The 17,823-nt window shown below is 47.4% G+C and overlaps 1 protein-coding gene across 1 annotated transcript; it reads right to left on the bottom strand.

Annotated features, from left to right (window-relative positions):
• Window positions 1–1,577: 1,577 nt before the first annotated feature.
• LOC144159681 (uncharacterized) lies at window positions 1,578–17,522 on the bottom strand. The gene is made up of 4 exons (XM_077691323.1): window positions 17,222–17,522; window positions 16,729–16,827; window positions 4,982–5,062; window positions 1,578–2,234 (listed from the first exon to the last, which is right to left on the bottom strand). Exons 1-4 carry the CDS (start codon window positions 17,269–17,271, stop codon window positions 2,132–2,134), a joined length of 333 nt encoding a protein of 110 aa, XP_077547449.1. The 5' UTR covers window positions 17,272–17,522; the 3' UTR covers window positions 1,578–2,131.
• Window positions 17,523–17,823: the final 301 nt, after the last annotated feature.

Below are 17,823 nucleotides of genomic sequence, written 5' to 3' on the forward strand. Positions count from 1 at the left end.
GATTTATTGTGGGGTTTAACGCGCCAACGGAACGCAGGCGATGAGGCGTGCCGTAGTGGAGGGCTCCGGAATAATTTGGACCACCTGGGGATCTTTATCGTGCTCCGAAATCTCGAACACACGGGAGTTTTTGCTTTTCGCCTCCGTCAGAAAAGCGGCCGCCGCGGACGCAGAGCGCGTTTAAGCTGAATACTATACCAGCTACTCCGGACAGACTTCTGGAAAATGGCCTTGAGAAACTATTTCACGCCTAATGGTTGTCATTGTCGAATTAAATAACAAGCCTATGTCACCGTAAATACCACGTTTATAATTTACCGGCAGCAGACGTTGTCACGTTGTCATAAAGTAAGTTATTCCCTGTCGATCTGGCCCTTTTAGGCACAAAGCTTACAAAAAAAGTAGGCAGAATGGGTATGACTGAAGAAAACAGGAACATATGACTTCCCTAAACACTAGTACGGATTTCTTACATTTTGCACTAAACGCTCTCTCTCAATAAATCATTCGCTGCCGTGGTGGCGGGACTCATATAAAAGCGTAAAATATTGTGCTTATCCGGAAATGAAAAGTGTATGCACTTTAATTTAAAGCTGGTAGAGGCGATCAATATCACAGCCCGTATCAGCGTCACTTTGCCATGATGCTTCTGTACACACCTGACGAAAAATGTGACATTCTGATGCACTGGGTATCATACATATTCATAGCAACACAACTTTCGCTAGATACAAATGCTCATCAGACTGTTACAAGGCGTCTCAGTGAGAACGTTGTGAAATGACAGATCGAGGTTCTGCTGAGTTATGCGAAAAACTATATTAGCGCGCAGGCGCTAGGAGGGGCGACCAGAAAAACTCTGTTCGTGTACTTCAAAGCCCAGTATACCTTTACATATCCACACAGAAGCACACACGCGCAGAATGTGTATGCTTTATAAAACGGCTATTCAAATCAGTTGCATGCGTAAGTCAATCAATCAATCAATCAATCAATCAATCAATCAATCAATCAATCAATCAATCAATCAATCAATCAATCAATCAATCAATCAATCAATCAATCAATCAATCAATCAATCAATCAATCGATCAATCAATCAATCAATCAGTCGATCAGTCGATCAATCAATCAGTCGATCAGTCGATCAATCAATCAAATAAAATATTTTATCAATTAATCAATGAATTCAATCGCAACTAAATAATTACGCAATTAAATAATTGACGATTATAGTATAATTGATCAACTATCTAATTATTTGATCGATCAATTTAGTGACTAAATAATTATTAACGAATGCGTCGATTGAAGTTGTAATTTGCGGCGGCCCTGTTTTGTTCTTTGCTCAGATAAAATTATCGAGAGAAGAGCGTGATACACGCGGCTGTGCAAATGTACTGAAGCGGCAGGAATACTTGCCTGACCTATGGACTGAGCAGTACAAAAGCGATCACGGAGGATCTATGCTTGAGCACGTATACAATGGATTTGTTCCAGGTCGCCCGACATTTTATTTGCTTTGGATTTTATTTATGTTCCTATCGCTGTCGCGGAGACAAATGGGATTTGTAATGTATCTATTAATATTTATTCAAACCTAGACAAATATATGGTATAAAAACTATATGTACACATAATTTATTTGTATCGGGATATTTTTTCGATCTTTGCGACCTAGACAATCAAAATGCCGTTAAGATTTCGTCGTGGCTGTAAGCGGTATTCACGCTTGCAGCGCCAGGTGTAGTCGTTTTCTGTTTAGTCGGTTCCTCCCTGTACCGGAACTTGTAGACCAGAACCAAGAAAATTACGGCCGCCAAAACGCAGAGTGCGGCCATTCCTCCGAACCACGCCCTCTGCTGCAGTGTCTTCGTCCCAACACTGTAGATGTCCACGAACCGCAGCGCAGCGTCAAGGTCAGTAGCGTTATCTCTTTGTGTATTCACAGTCACGCAAATGTAAGAACCGAGGTCTTCGGTGACTGGGTCAACGATGTGAAGGTGTCCCGACGAAGCCTTGGTCGTGATTCTACCACCACTAAGGATGCGGCTGCCGTTGGGGAAGAACCAAGCCGTCCTCTGGGCGCCTTCCGCGGCTTCGTTGACGGCGGGGCAGGTGACCGAAATGTTCATGGGAGGAACCAGGCGCAGCCGCAGGTGGGGTTCGCCGTTGCACTGATTGGCAACACGAGCCAGCGTGACGAAGACGATGAGGCTGGTCTGGTACAGCATCTGCAGTATACACAGGCCAGAAAACAAGATGAGATTTCAATTTAATGGCGTAACGAGAAAATAAAACCTTCCTTTATTCTGCGGCAACGAAGATGTCCGCACATGTTTTTCTTCATGTATAAAAAGCGCGCCTTGCGTATACCTTATATCACTTTGTCGGGGTTACACCTAACATGCTGCCGGGCGAAACCTTATAGAAACATGACATTTGAAGAGATACAAGAACGGGACCGCGGTTTCAATTGCAGCAAACCTATCGCGTCAGGGAGCAGTCGGTTAGGATTGTTTTGCTACAGGCAGCACCATCTCTCTGTGCGCGCGGAGGAGCTAAACACTCCTGAGGCGACCGGTACCAGCAAAGATAGCTAGTTAACTGTCAATTCGAAATCTCCTCGTAGCTCCCTCTCAGAAGCTGTCACAGCTCATAAACAGGCATTTAAAATAAAATGCATCGCTTAGTCTCTCTTCTTTTCATAAAAGACAAGTCTTACGTGCACACCTTATTTCGAGTTTTCGTTGATAGCCAACTTAAGATTACTGAATGCTTGAACGTTTAATTTACAGCTCTCCCTCGAACAATGCACTCAGTCGAGGTACGCAAAAAAAAAAAAAAAAACTGTAAAAGGGTTGAGAGAGAGAGACAAACATTTATTTTAGTAATGAGCAGGAGGATGTTCTTAGGGCCTCCACCCAGTGAGAGGCATCCTTATTCCAAGATGCCTTGGAGCTGGCTGGCCGTCCGGGCCCGTTCCACCAGTCGGCGCTGGTCCGAGAGCTCGGAGCTGGTCAGCTGCTCCACCCACTGCTCATATGTAGGGTTGGGATTTGGGGTTAGAGTGGGGGTCCGTTGACACTCCCATACCACGTGGTATAGGGTGCCTGCAACAGGGCAAAAGTTACAGGTGGCAGGGTATTGGGTGGGGTACATAGCGTTCAGTAGGGTGTTATGGGGATACGAATTGGTTTGGAGGCGCCGGAAAGTGGTTTCCTCGTCGCGTGTTAGTTGTGCATGAGGTGGCGGGAAGCGACGGCGGTCGTTTTTGTAGTGGGATAAGATTTCGGTGTATGTATGGATTGGTGCTGGCTTTGAGGCGCTTCGGTCATTGTTTTCTCCCTCTGAGGTAACGGCCCGGTGTGTATGAGCACGGGCAGCGGCGTGTGCCGCCTCGTTCCCTTCGAGGGACTGGTGGCCGGGTGACCAGAGGAGGGTTGAAAATTGGGCGAGTTGGTAATAAAAAGTCGCCAGTTTCATTGCACCACCGAATCCCAAATGGCCCGTGCCAAATTGAAAGCACACTCTGTGCTTAAAAACTCACCATAAAAATAAAGAACTCTCGCATAATAATGAGGGATCTACTTGTAAACTGAATATGGCAGTTAGTTGAGCCAATACAAAAGAACTGCCTATCTGCATTTTGATACTCTAAAGCCAAAGAGCGCAAGATACACAGTAGGCAGTTATGAGACCGATGACAACTGAAGGAATCGTTTACCCGCTGATATTTTTAAAATATTAGATCTCTACTTCTAGTGAATAAGGGCAAGGTTCGTGGAAGTAAAGTGAACCGCATTTCGCGCCCGATCTTTTTACAAATAGACATAAAGATCCAGCAGAGGTCAAGCACTGCAGTAGAGTACACGGGCTGAGTATGACCACCAGACCACAACTAGTGTATTTTGTTGCTGCTGTGTCAGAATTATTATCATTAATTTATTTTAATTTAATTTTCCTCTGATTCACGGTACTGCGATCATTAAGCACTAGGATTTCGTCAAGTAACGCCATCGCTGTTTTTTTTTAAATATTGGTGCATGATAGCTGGGTCACCCTATATATATATATATATATATATATATATATATATATATATATATATATATATATATTTGAGAAAATGGTTGACTCACGATTGGTAACTCCCGCCAGCTGTCAATACATGGTCTCCTGCCGGAGGCGTCTGGTATCGGGAAACGGCTAGAACTGGTGTTTGATGGGAACCCTCCCAAAACATATTGTACCAAGATGGTGCGCTGAAGAGGCTACGTACTAGTTAGCTGGGAATGGTTGACTCACGATTAAAAACAAAGCCAGCGTTTTACTGACGTTTCGACTGCAGGACCAGTCTTCATCGGAGTAAGCGATGAAGACTGGGCTTCCAGTCGAAATGTCAGTAAAACACTGGTTTCGTTTTTAATCGTGAGTCAACCATTTCATCAAATATTTCTTCTGGCTCCTCCAGAAGATTCTTATACTACTGCGTCTATATATATATATATATAAAATATATAGCGGGAGGAATCCCGTGCAAAAAGAAACGGTGAACTCTTTGCGTTCAAGGGCGTTTCGCATTGACCTAACTGTAGGTAAATTAGAACGAAATGAACTTGCCATAATTATTTATTATGCACTGGGAATTTGTTCACCCTCGTCAAAACTACTGATGTACTCGGTTCTCAATAAATAAAGGTCTGATGGTACAGGGCGCTAGGCAAACATGTTGGGATGAACACAGAAGGAGCTGATTGCAGCGTTGTTGTTCCAGTCATATGCGTCAATCTTGCGGGGTTTAGTTGATTTTAGACGAGTACAAATATCCTACGCCACAAACTGCATTTACCCTGAAAAATGGCACGCGTGGTTATTCGATACAATCCAGAGTTACCAAATGAACCAGGCATTGCTTGAAGATGTTAATAAAACGCAACGTTTTCAAACGAGCGATTGGCAGTGTAATGTGGTTACTCACTTTTCTGGGTCTTGATTCTTCACGCCACGTGGACCGAAGAGAATGGAACCTCCCCAGCGAGCACCTTTGCAATGTGCTGATCTGAGTACAAAAACCAGCCGACATATCTGATAAGAAGGCGCTATCGCTTAAGTACACGGAGGGGTGTTTCTGTTGAATGCGACCGATTGAAGACCACTCTAGGTCACCGATAGTGCCGGCCCAAAACTCTTTTGGTTTTTTACACGGGAGATGCTTCCAGCAGTAGGTCACTGTAGGCCAGGCTATTTAGTCAGCATGTTACAAGATAAACCGGCCAGTACTGCAGGGTGGGGTTGCCTGCGTGCGTGCCTGCGTGCGTGCGTGCCTCCGTGTGTGCTTGCGTGTAGTACGTGTATTTGGACGTGTGCGTGAGCGTGTTTTTATAATACAGTGAGTAAGCGATTTGAGACAGTTGTTCCTAGTCAACGGTCGTGTTCGTGTTCTGCTCTGGAAGGAATCCCAGCACCTCGCTGTATTGTTTACAGTGGCAGTGCCGTAGAATTTGAGTCTGACCTGCGCTCCCCTTGGTGGAGCCGATATAGTGCGCGTGGGTTCAAACAACTATTTACTCGCATTTGTTCACAGCCCCCGCCATATCTGTTCGTGTAGCAGATGTGCAGTTTAGACGGGGCTGGATACGTCCTTTGGAATGCCCTGGTTGCCTTTTTTTGCGAATAAGATGGGCATGTAATCGGCGTATACTGCGTTACCGAAACCTGGCCATGAGCATGGGCGTCGCCAGAGGGACGCAAAAGGCCGCACCAGAACTGCCCCCGCCCGCGCCCTTATTCCTCGGCCCGGCTGTTCCACTCGTGCTCGCTTATTTCGCGCTGACATTGATGATCAAAAACTTTCCAGAATGTTCATTGCGACTTTAATCCATTACCATGCTAATTTCGTTAGAACGAACGAAAACCAAGTTGCATTCCAGATGATTTCGAGATATGGCTTGTTAATTTCCAGATTAGCTATACCTGGGTTCTTTCCTAGCAACTCCCTCGCCTAATAGCAGGTGGGAGCCACTGAAGGGGCGCGTCAAATGTGTTCGAAAGGCTGGCTTCTGCGCCCGTTGCACCTGCGAAACCGTCTGGTCAGAAGCGGCTATTTGCTGTCGGAAGATACACTCCCCTTTTTTGTACAGCTTTGCAAGGCACTAACTGCAAGGAACGAGGTTCCGGTGCATATAATAATCTGTTCCGAGCCAGTGAGCTTCCGCCGTGTTCAGCACACAAGTCCAGAAGGGCCGTCAGCGCCAACAGACCCCCTCCCCTATTTTGCAACTCGGTCTAGGTGACCCTAGGTGCATGTTCTAAGCATTTGCTGACTGCCACAATCGAAAACCCTTTGGGTCTCTCTTGCACCTCTCGCTGCCAGTTTTCCTTCGTAAGAGGCCACTTGGGGCTTCTGTACGACAGGCAAAAAATGCACGCCCCCTCCCCTCTGAAAGCGACAAGTGGATTCGGCCGCACCAACGTTCAGCCGTTGAGCTAGCGTAGCGTCGCAAATTCCATTACTAGCGACCTTCTAACCTGGGGCAGCCATGGCCACATTGTGAGCCGCGAAGGGGAAACAGAACAAAAAAGGGCAAAAGTCCGGCTGGGGCACTTTCAAGCCTGCGTGTCTACAGTGGGCTTACGTCTGCGAGCATTGCGGAGGTGTTCCGGACTAACGCTGTGCCACTGCAAAGCTAAAATTCGCATCAGAAGCTTACTGAAAAACGCTATACTCATCTTAACGTTGCGCTTTGATTAGTAAAGAGTACACTTCTCCGAGTTGGTCGATGATCCCAAATACGAAGATACTTCCATTGCTACCACCACACTTGAGCAGCCTCCTCCCTTGAAGGACCCCTCAAGTAATACCCGCCGATAAACTTCATCAGAACCAATAGTCTGGCCTTAGTCTTCGTTGTTCAAAACCTCTTTTTGGTACATCGTCTTCTTGGACAAAAAGCTAATCGAAGCTGGTTTTTTATACTTTTTTGTGCTTTCTTTCTTGTTTGTTATGCGTGGCCACGACTTTAACATAGCCCTTGCAGTTGGTTTCTTAGCTTGTGATGTACTATTATGAGCGATATGAAAGAGAACACAGAAATGCGTAGAAAACACCCTCATGCTAAAGATGGAAACACACCCTCCTTGGGAGAGGTCACCGCGGCCGCCGCTTTCTCTGGAAATCATTATGGATAATTGGAGAAATGGCTACGAATGTACCAATCCTTCCCGAGACGACTTGCAGATCCCGCCATCGCCGCCTCGAGTCGATGACGAAGAGCTTGTGGAAGTCTACAATGCTGAAGACGACTTCGCATCTACCACTCGCCGCGAAGAAGACGATGACCTCTTCGATGCATATGGCGACGATTACTAGCACCGCAACTATGCAAATAAACAATGATACTGAAACTTAACTATGTGTCCGGCAATGCTCACCTACAACATCTTCACCATTCAAGTCTCGCGCATGAGTGCAAGGTTCACTGATGTTTAAACATTTTTTTCCACTCCCCTCGTACTGTTTTCTGTATCTCCTTCTTTTATTCTTTCTTTATTTCCTTCCCGTTACCACGCAAATACTCTGGAACTCCGGAAGAATGCTCATAGCATCTTCGCTGTTTAGTTGGACTGTCTGCCATCAGAACGCCGAAAGAATTTAGGGACACCCCTGTATTTTCTTATTTCTATTGCATCGCCCTAACCTGTTGAGAAAACAAGCAATATTTTAAGATGAAGCTTGACGAGACACCTAAGAAACTCTGCCACTTCGATAACTCCAACTGTGAAGATGACGTTCGGCGTTGATTGTCGATGAGCACACACTTCAACGGACACCCTATGGACCTTCTGCTATTTGCGGCGGGGACTACCCCACCATCAGTCGCGCTTTCCAAGAGGCCATTATATCACCTCGCGACGACCTGTTGTCCCGGCCGCGAATATGTGTTTCCCAGCAAGCAATCATCTGAGCTAGCATTAGGAGTTATATCACAGTAGAAACATACCTAAGCCACACAAAGCCACCTGAACTGACATAAATAGCACCAAAATCGAACCTATAATCGATCGAACCAAACAACCAAATTCTAAAGAACTAATTTATATACAGGGTGTCCCAGCTATCATGCACCAAGATTTGAAAAAAGGGTAATGGCGCAACTCGAAGAAAACCTAGTGCATAATGTTTTCAGTACTGTGGAGATGCGGGCAGCATTTTTTTCGGTAATGAGACTTGACTAATTAATTGTAATTAATTATCTAACTCGAGAAGTACTGTTCTAATCACTAAAGGGTCAATGACGCACTTGTAGGTACCCACGAGGGGCATCTAACTGCGGTATTTTCAGTGACGAACTAATTGCGTGCTCATTTATTCTGACTGATAAAGAAAACCCCCGAAATATGAAAAATACCATGGGACGGCGCCTCCGCGAGCATTAGCGCGCATCGTAAAGCCATGCCCTCGAACAGGCTGCCTCTTAGTTAGCCAGAATGAAATGAACAAAAGAAAGAAAGAATAAATCGCGATCCAGTTTGTGCCTTCTCTGCACACGTGCCCTGCGAATCTTTCTGTTGCTGTCCTTTCCATGCATGCCATTATCAAGGTGATGCGCCTGACAGGTGATGCCATTATCAAGGTGATGTATGCCATTATCAAGGCGGGTGACAGGCGAAGCAGTGCTTTCGATCAGCTTGCACGGGGACGCTGCTTTACAATGGAAAGATTGCGTATAAAATTTACCTTCCCCCCTCCATTCCCCCCATCCAACCGAGGTGCAATGTATTTGCTACCCTCAAGACAAAATCCTGCCGACGCCCAATGGCTATGAGGTTGAGTAATTCAGGAAGCGCACAATAAATTTGAATGAAGTAAACTACTCAATGAGCCTTTGGGGTGGCTCTCCTATTATCGCAAATGGCCGCGATGTTTTCCGGTCGCACCCGCAATTGCACCTGTGCGCCCATGGACAAACCTTGGGCGTAGTTGAAGATTTGGTAAGGCAGCCGGGGCCAGTTCCCGGGCTTGCTAGTATCATTGCAAGACGATGTAAGTTGTCGAAGGTTTTCTGGAAGTCAACGCCAACAATTGCGCGAAGTTTTCGCGTGACCTATGCTACACGGCCGTTTCAAAGGCCTTCCGAAGGCCGTTCACCCAATTTCCTATCGGGTGCCCCTTCGTAAATACATGAGGCGTGCTTGTAAGGGACCACTCAATGGTCATTTGAAAGTTGCCGTATAGCAAAGGCATTAATGCGTCGTCAATTTGATTGTTTATTTAGCATAGCGCATTTTGAAAGGCTGCAGCCAAATATAAGTGCAAAATGAATTCTATTATGAGGTGCCTTTATTACCTTGTCTGTACGTTCCATGCAGACCAACCCCAAAAGATTTGACAGATGGGGTTGGCAGAGGTTAGTAGTTCACGAGGGTGGCTTGCCCGGCTTGATATGAAGGACGATGTTGGCTGACTTCCACTCTAAGGTGCAGAATATTGCACTGCGGCGAATTCTCGCTACCATTCCCGAAATTAAGAATTAAAATTTCTCTTTATTATGAGAGACATCGCAGGTCTACCAATGCGCCTTGTCAGCACTAATCTTCCAGATAAAACAGCCCGACTACCGACCGGTAATGGTGAATGAACGTGTTTGAAGTGCGCATCGCAGCCTGAAAAAATCTGCCCACGTAATGACCTGATGCCGCTTCGAAGTTCCCGTTCATGCATGCTTCATGACTGGCCAACGCTGAAACTAGGCGACATTTACGGCAGTGTACGCGGTTCTGCGGGGGCTGCAACTGTCAGCGCCATGGACAACGACTGGAAGTACTGAGATAATTCTATTATGCCAAATGAATGTTAAAAACTTCCGTTGACAAGCATTTTAGCCTAATATTTATCAGCGGGTCGTGAGACATGGCAGATTACTAAAGACACAGGTTGTTCTCAATATTTTTTCCGTTTTGCGAAAACGCGCGTAGTTGTTTTATCTGGGGAACTGTGAGTGAAAACTTGGCGCCTGCAAATAAAGACAGAATTAAAAGCAGCGGAAGTTTTCGCTCAGAATGTTGAAGCGACGGTTAGGCTTTAAAATAAAAAATACAAAAAAATAATTTAAATAAGAAGTAATTTTTTGAATCTTTAATCATGTCCACGGCTTCCTCGTACGCGCCAGCGCCGCCAAAAAGTTTGCATAAGCACCAGAGCAAGATTCCTCGTGGGTATAACGTATAAACATTTATGTAATTCGCCTGCCTTACGTCTTCAGCGCATTATGACTTTGCAAGAAGAATTTCGTTCCAAGTTGCGTCCCATTTTGTGAACATAAATATTTTTTTACAAGCCTGCCTTTTGAGGAGAAACCGTTCAACCCTATTTGTAGCAATGTCCTTTGGGAAAGAGGGGGATATGGGTAGAAATTGGATCTCATATGGAAATCATTAAAAATCAGGCATAGCCTGCATAACCCCCCCCCCCAAAAAAAAAAAAAAAAAACTTGCACGACTGCTGCACATAGGTCAGTTGTAAATAATTACGTAGTAAAATTTTCAGTGGATGTAACCCCCTCCTTATTAGCAGATTTTTAGGTGTTCGTTACAATGTGAGCAGAACCGCTCAAGTGGGATTTTTCTCGTGAGCACCAAATACGCCACACGCCCTGAAAGCACTGATATCGCGGCAGCGACAACTAGCGGTGTGAATGTTGAAGTCCAGCACGCAACAAACGCTTACAGGGACCTTTTGAAAACCGTCTGAAAAACGACTGGCACTGGAGGAGTTTGGTGCTTTAGTTGAAAGTAGCTAACTTGCCTATCTAAAAGATTGTAGCAAACATTGCTGCGAGTTAGCTCAGCTAACCCTGAACATGCAAAGCAGGAGTTTGGCTTAGTCCGGTTGAGTCTTGATTTGGCTTGGTTCCCCTTTGATGTCGCTGTATTGCCAACCAGAGCTCGAATCCGCTCGGTCCCGTGCAACGCTCACAGGAGGAGGCCCGTCGAACGCGGCGTTCACTCACGGCGAACGCGCCGTTCCTCTTCCCGAGACGACCCAGCGGCACATGCATGGGAGGCTGCGGGGCTGGTCTGCTGCCGATCTGCTGATCAGCCGCGACCGCGGCGGCGGCCGCCCCACATATGAGCAGAAAGACAGAAAACGAGATTTTGTGCGCAGCGCCGAAAGCGGGCCCCGCGAATCATTCGGTGCGTTTTGAGGGGTGTGTCTCCGGTCAAAAGGTTAACTTGCGCATCCTCCGCGAAACCGCTGGACGAAAGTAGTAAAGATTTGCTTTAAAAACAACATAGCACTGAAATATATGGCCTTTATAATAATTCCCATTGATGCCGCCCACCTTCCTAATTTTTAACGCATATTTAACCGCTTTGGCTACTTCCGAAGCCACATTCGGGAGTAGATTTCGCGTGTCTGCTCGAGTGAGTGATGCTGAAGAGCTGGCAAACTAGTCTTGCAAGGCGTGCAGGCAATTTCTCCACTTGAGTGGCACCATTTCATATCTACTTAATGCGCATCCCCAAGTATCATCAAAATTTGTGGACTTTAAAAGCTGGAAAAAAGAACTGTGGTTGATTCCTCTGTCATAGGAATCGGTAAAACACGAAAGTGAAATGTGCAGCGAAATCTGCAGCTCAGCATGATTTGCGGTTCTACGGCTGTCTTGTGGGTGTGCTTGGGGAGCGACGTCCTTCTGGCGGGTCGCTTCGACAAAGGTGTACTGGCGTCATTTTCATGACGGATATTACGTCAGTGAAATCTCGTGGTATCGCGACATAAAACGCTTTCGTTTTAAAATATAAAACCCGAAAACAAACGACCCTAAATATAACGTACTCTTAAGTACTAAAGGTTGCTTCCCCGCAAGAAGACCCTGTGTGCAGGGGAGCAACCTTTACAAGCCGCTTGCTTCGTAGTAGTGGCGTCACTTCCGTGATGGATATGACGTCAGCGCAATATTCGTGTATCCGGGACTAAAACACTTTCGTGTTCAAATGGTCGCGAGATTCCTCGCCCTGAAATTTTATGTCCGATTGCCAGCTGAACTACCTTGGCGAAACACTGACTCTATAAAGAGCTTGCACCTACCTTCCTGTCGTGCACGGCATGCACAGTTCGAAATCATTCTATTATTCTTGCTCGCGAGTGTGGCGTGACTAGTTTGACGCTTGTCTATTACGCCCGTCAGCACGCGTGGTTAGCTGGTAAATAGCGAGTTTGTTATTAAATAATTAGGGTGAGCAATGCGCAGGCTTTAAAGACTGCCGCAGGAAGTATGAAATGTTTACGACTGTTGCGAACCAAGGCATTTTTCTAGTCAACCGAAAGGACAAAGAGCGGCCGCTTTCGGCACTGCGCGGTACAAGCGAGACCAACGCCACTGTTTGAGCGCAGCATCGACAGATGGCAGAAGAGGCACACAAGTGCGAGACGGCCAAGATGCGAGCGGGAAAAACGAAGTCGCCGGTGCGTGCACACTGCACAGGCTCCAGCACTGCGAGCCCTTCGTCTGTGTTACGGATGCTTCATCTTCTGACAAAGTTTCAGTTTTCCCTGGTGGTATGTAGTGTCATTGCTAACAGATCGAATTGGCTTTATGACTTTGCTGGGCGCCGGCGTGAATTAAGCGTGCAAGAACCGCGTAGAGTCTTTTAAAAGTACGCTAAAAGCATAAAGAATGCAACATTTTATAGCTTCCATGGCTTCTACCTTTGCTACACGAGCTTGTAGGTTTGTTTTTTAAGTCACAAATTGTGCGGAGATTTATATCACACTCTTTCTACCTCTCCCCATGCTCTTGCGCATACAGCGTGCGCTGTGACGCTGTGGATGTAAGCGGAGGCTCTGGGTTGTTGGGCTTACGCGCGTTGGTGGAGTTAAAGCAGTAAGGCATAGCCCGGATAGTTCGGCTGAAATTTTGGGGACAGTGTAAATGTATTATTGGTTGTCTTCGGGCATAACCAGATTTCACCTGATTTTTACACCCCGAACATGGTTCAGGAGAATCGGGTGAAACCCGATTTCTCCTTAAGGGGAACTTTTCAAAGTAGCGATCTGCACAATCGTGCACCGAAGGTCCACCGTTCTCAACCTGTACACTTGTTGGAAGCAAGACCCACAAACACAGCTTTCGAAATTATTTAGTATTGGACGACTCTACCGCGCGCTACGCCAGGCTGGCAAGTGCGGCACTGGCGTTGTTGTGCCTAGCTAATGGAAGCTGAGGTGCCGAGGGAACTTTCTTCCAGCTGAGATACGTTCTACGATCGGACAGGTCTCGTATGGAGACCGACCTGTTGCGCATGTAGAGTATAATGTAGATGTAAAAAATTGATGATCAGCTTCTCGTGAATAAAATGTTTCATTTACTTGAAGTTATTTATGCTCTTTACTGTCACTACTGATTCACTTAAAAACAAACGCCAAATTTCGCAGAGTATTTGCTAGAAACCCTTATGTCCCCCGAGTAGCAGCTTTAAACAAACACCAATTTTAACGCGTTAGAGTTAAGAATCTCGCGGTACATTGATAAAATAAACTAAGGGTATTTCTTAGTACTCCTGTAAATTTAAGCAGAAAAGAATCCGTATTTAGGAATGGTTTTACAAAGAAACCCAATTTCCCCCGATTATCAGTCTGAAAAATAGCACCTGAGTTTTACCTCCCGTTTTAAAAAAAGTATAAAAGCTGAGAACGAACAACCCTACATATATGGCAAGACCATAGCCGAGCTGGTCCGGCTATAGTGAAAACTGTAAGGCTCAATCCCAGCCGATCCGGAGTTTTAAACGGTAAGGCCCAGCTGCTCAATTGGAAGTTTTGGGGGCAGTGAAAGTGGTAAGGGTATATACCCCAGCTTTTCCGGCGGACATTTCAGGCGCAGTGATTGCCTTAAGGCTATATAGCCCTGCTCCATGGTCTGGCGACCATATTGGGAGCAGTTAAAGCTGTAAGGCTGTAGCTTAGCTGAATTTTGAGGGAAGTCAAAGCGGTAGGGCCCACTCTGTTCCGGCGGAAATGTTTGGAGGCAGTCAAAGTGACAAAGTGACAAAGTGGCAAGATTGACGGGAGGAAATTTTGGGGGCAGCGAAAACTTCAAGGCTGTAACCCAGGTGGTACGGATGAATTATTTGGGACAGTGAAAACGGTAATGCTGTAGCCAAGCTTGTCCGGCTGAAATTTTGGGTGCAGTAAAAGCGGTCAGACTTCTAGCCCAGATGTTCTGGCAGAAATTTCAGGGGCAGTGACAGTGGTGAGGCTATAGCCAAGTTGGTCCGGCAAAACGTTTCGGACCAGATAAAGCGGTAAGACTATTGCCCAGCTGTTACTGCTGAAAATTTGGAGGCCGTGAATACGGTAAGGCGGGATTTCAGCTGGTATGGCGGAAATTTCGGTGCCCGTGAAAGTGCTAAGTCTGTATGTTGTCCAGCTGGTACGCCAGAAATTTAGTTGCAGCGAAAGCGGGAAGGCGATATCCTAGCACGTCCGGCTGATATTTTGGGGGTAGTGAAGTAACAGGGCTATAGCCCTGCTCTGGGGGTGGAAATTTTGGGGCAGTGAAAGCGGTAACGCAATGGCGGAAGTGGTCAGGCCAAATTTTGGCGGACATGAAAGTGGTAAGGCAATAGCCCAGCAGTCGGTGGAAATTTCTGGGGCAGTGAATAAGGTAATGCGGTAAGGATATAATCCAGCTGGTCCTGCGAAAGTCTACGGTTAGTGGAAGTGGTAAGGTTATAGCCCAGCTGGTATGGCTAAAATTTGGGGGGCTGTGAAAGTGGTGAGGCTGGTCCCAGCTGGTCCAGCGAAAATATTTCCGTCAGGAATATTGGTAAGCTGGCCCGGCTGAAATTTCGGGACAGGGAAGGCTGCAGTGCTGTAGCCCAGCTTGTTTGGTGAAAACTTTGGGGCAGTGGAAGCGTTAAGGCTACATACAGCCCCGCTGGACCTGCCGAAATTTTGGAGGGCAGTGAGAGCGATAAGGCAATAGCCTACCTGGTTTAACGGAAATATTGGGGGGGAGTGGAAACTCCCACCTAGTCCGTCTCAAATTTTGCGGGTAGTGAAGTCGTTATGGTTATAGCCCAGCTGGTACGGCTAAAATTTTGGGAGCAGTGAAAGTGGTGAGGCTGAACGGAAAATATTGGGCCCAGGGTTATCGGTATGGTTTTGGGCCAGCTGAAATTTCGGGGCAGAGAAGGCTGCAATGCTGTGCGCCCAGGCAGTGAGTGCGACGAAAGGTTTGGGTAGAGTGAAAGCGGTAAGGTCTATAGCCCAGCTGGTCTGGCGGAGAGTTTGGGGCAGTGAAAGCGTTAATGCTACATACAGCTCAACTGACCCTGCGGAAATTTGAGGGGGGGGGGGGGGGGAGGCAGTGAGAGCATAAAGCTATAACTCACCTTGTCTGGCGGAAATATTGAGGGGAGTGAAAAGTTGAAAGCTGCAGCTGCAGGCTAAAATTTAAAATTTTGGAGGTAGGGAAATTGGTATGGTTATAACCCAGCTTGTACGGCTAAAATTTAGCGGGCAGTGAAAGCGGTAAGGGCAGGGCCGGCCCCACCTCATTCGGCGCCCTGAGCGAACGGCTGATGAGGCGCTCTCGCCCGTCCAAGTTTCATTCAGGTGATTAACAAGGAAGTATGCTCAATGGCAAATTGCAAACAAACGTGTATTGTTTTGTTCACTCCTTGGACTGCGTCCCGGCAAAAGCATGGACTGCTCCGGCAAGAAGCCTCCTGTCTGTGCACACCTCTAATTCGCCGAGAGGCAATGCTCCACGCGAGCAACGAATTAGGCGACCTGCTCTCCGATTGCTATCAAAGCTTTGTACTGCATTTAGCAAATCGCGTTCACTCTGTTAGTAGTCTCACAGCAAATCTTTCTTCATGTACACGAACAAGGGTGATTAAAAGAAATACGAATTAACAGAGCGCACAGTCTCCGACGCAGTTTACTAATTTCGCAGCCGGAGCGCATGCGCACTTCTTCGAGAGCGGGGCCTACGTTTATGGGGAATGCTTGATCAAGAAGCGACGCTGGTCGTTTTTCTGCTTTTGCTAACCGTTCGCGATGGTCCGCTCAGGTATCGGCGGCACGCTCAGCGCAACCGGAGCCAATGCCGTTCGCGGCCAAGCACGCCACGCATGCGCAATGGCGCTCCCGCTTGCTACCGGAACGGAGCGGACCGCGAAAAACGGTCAGCTAAAACTCGCTATTTTGAAGCGCCTTTTCACGCTGCGTCGCTACGGAGCAGGATGATCGTAGAAGGCCACCATGTTAGCTGCAATCAGCCTGCTGCGCGCTTGGCTCCCGAATATAGTAGATAACAGGCTGCTCAGTGGCGAAAGAGCGTAGTTGGACGACTGAAAATCAATACCCGGCGTCGCTTCTTAATCAAGCATTTCGCCTAACCATAGGCTACGCTCAAACGCTCTAAAAGAACTACGCATGCATGCTGTTTACTGACACTGCAACCAGATGGTGGGGCATGTGTGGGAAGCTGTGTGCGCCGGTGTTAGTATTTCTTTTAGTACCCCCTGAACCTGGTTGGATGACTGAACCAACCGCCGAGGAATGAAAGATCGGCGCAGGTCTCGAAGGGCGCTCTGGCCGACAGAGCCAGCGAGCGCAACACACAGACTGCGCAGAAACAACAAAGACTGCGCTATATTTTGGAACGACGGTTAATATAAATTAACGGTAGGAGCATTGGTCGTGAGGTTTACGCAAGCGGTACGCTGGTCAGCAAGGCAGATCCGCGACTCGATGACGTCGACTCCTCAGCGCGGCAGGACGCTCCAGGCTGCCACACGGAGAGCGTGAAACTGCAAAAAGAAGAAGAAAAAAAAAGGAAAACAGAAAACATTGAAAAAAAAGCAGAGTTAGTGGGCGGTAGTCATTACTTACCGACTGCGCTGCCTGGGATGACTGCTGACAGGAACAGGAAGGAACGGTGGAAGGCAAAGCAAAAGCAAGACAGGCGACGAACAGTGGCAAAACCACTTTTATTACCGGAAAACACCTCGGTAGAAAACACGCGTCGTCGAGCTAGATAGGACAGATGGAGACTAGTACCTGCCTAGCCAGAGGAGTAGTGCATGTTTGCGTGAAGGATAAAGTGCAATGAGTCACTACACGAGGGCCATGGAGAAGGTAGGACGGAGGCGGTGCCGGACGCCAACCTGAAAGGGAACCAAAGACACCAATTCCATCACTCACCTTTGCCACGACCCCAGTTCGGAACCGCGGACCGCAGAGCTGCGTTCCATGCTTCAGCGGTGTTCGCTGTAGGTGGCGACTGTATTCCGAGCGCAGCGCGAACCGAGGAAGTGCGAGTGGAAGGCGTTATCAAAGTGCACACCTCGGCTACCGCGGCGTTGTGAAAGGAACAACGACTATCACCAAAGCTTAATGGGGCTCCCGAACTAAAGAGTTCCAGAATAGAGGCAGCGACGAAGGGCTCCGACCCCGCCACTGCGCCGCCGTCTCAAAAGCTAGAGCTTAACGCACGCCGTCACTGTAAAGCTTTGGTGACAGTCGGTGTCCCTGCGTCGCGACGGCCCAAGAAACGTCCGGCTCCGAGGCGAATGTGCGCTCGGATAGAAACGTAATTCAAATACACGGAAGTTCGGCGTCGCAAAAGAATGATACAAAAGCCGGTTTCATGGGCACGCCGCACGTCGCCCCGGGCCTTTGGCCACGGAACTCACTACTTGGAAGAGTTGTTGGGGAAGACTGAGGCAGCGTCCGTGAAGAAAGTTCCCGAGGCCCTCGGGTGTACGCTTGTGCGAGCCAGCCGGTTGGGAGCGGTGAATGGCACA

This window comes from Haemaphysalis longicornis, unplaced genomic scaffold (assembly GCF_048455015.1).
Source record: "Haemaphysalis longicornis isolate Haplotype H1 unplaced genomic scaffold, Haemaphysalis longicornis Haplotype H1 scaffold_10, whole genome shotgun sequence".
Classification (NCBI taxonomy): Eukaryota; Metazoa; Arthropoda; class Arachnida; order Ixodida; family Ixodidae; genus Haemaphysalis; species Haemaphysalis longicornis.

Bases quoted from the DNA above. Each gene is read 5' to 3' on its own strand.
- LOC144159681 (XM_077691323.1), bottom strand. From the start codon at position 17,271: ATGGAACGCAGCTCTGCGGTCCGCGGTTCCGAACTGGGGTCGTGGCAA. The intron at 16,828-17,221 runs GTGAGTGATGGA...TTCTTTTTGCAG, and splicing joins GAACTGGGGTCGTGGCAAAG to TTTCACGCTCTCCGTGTGGC. The intron at 2,235-4,981 runs GTGAGTAACCAC...TGTATACTGCAG, and splicing joins AAGAATCAAGACCCAGAAAA to ATGCTGTACCAGACCAGCCT.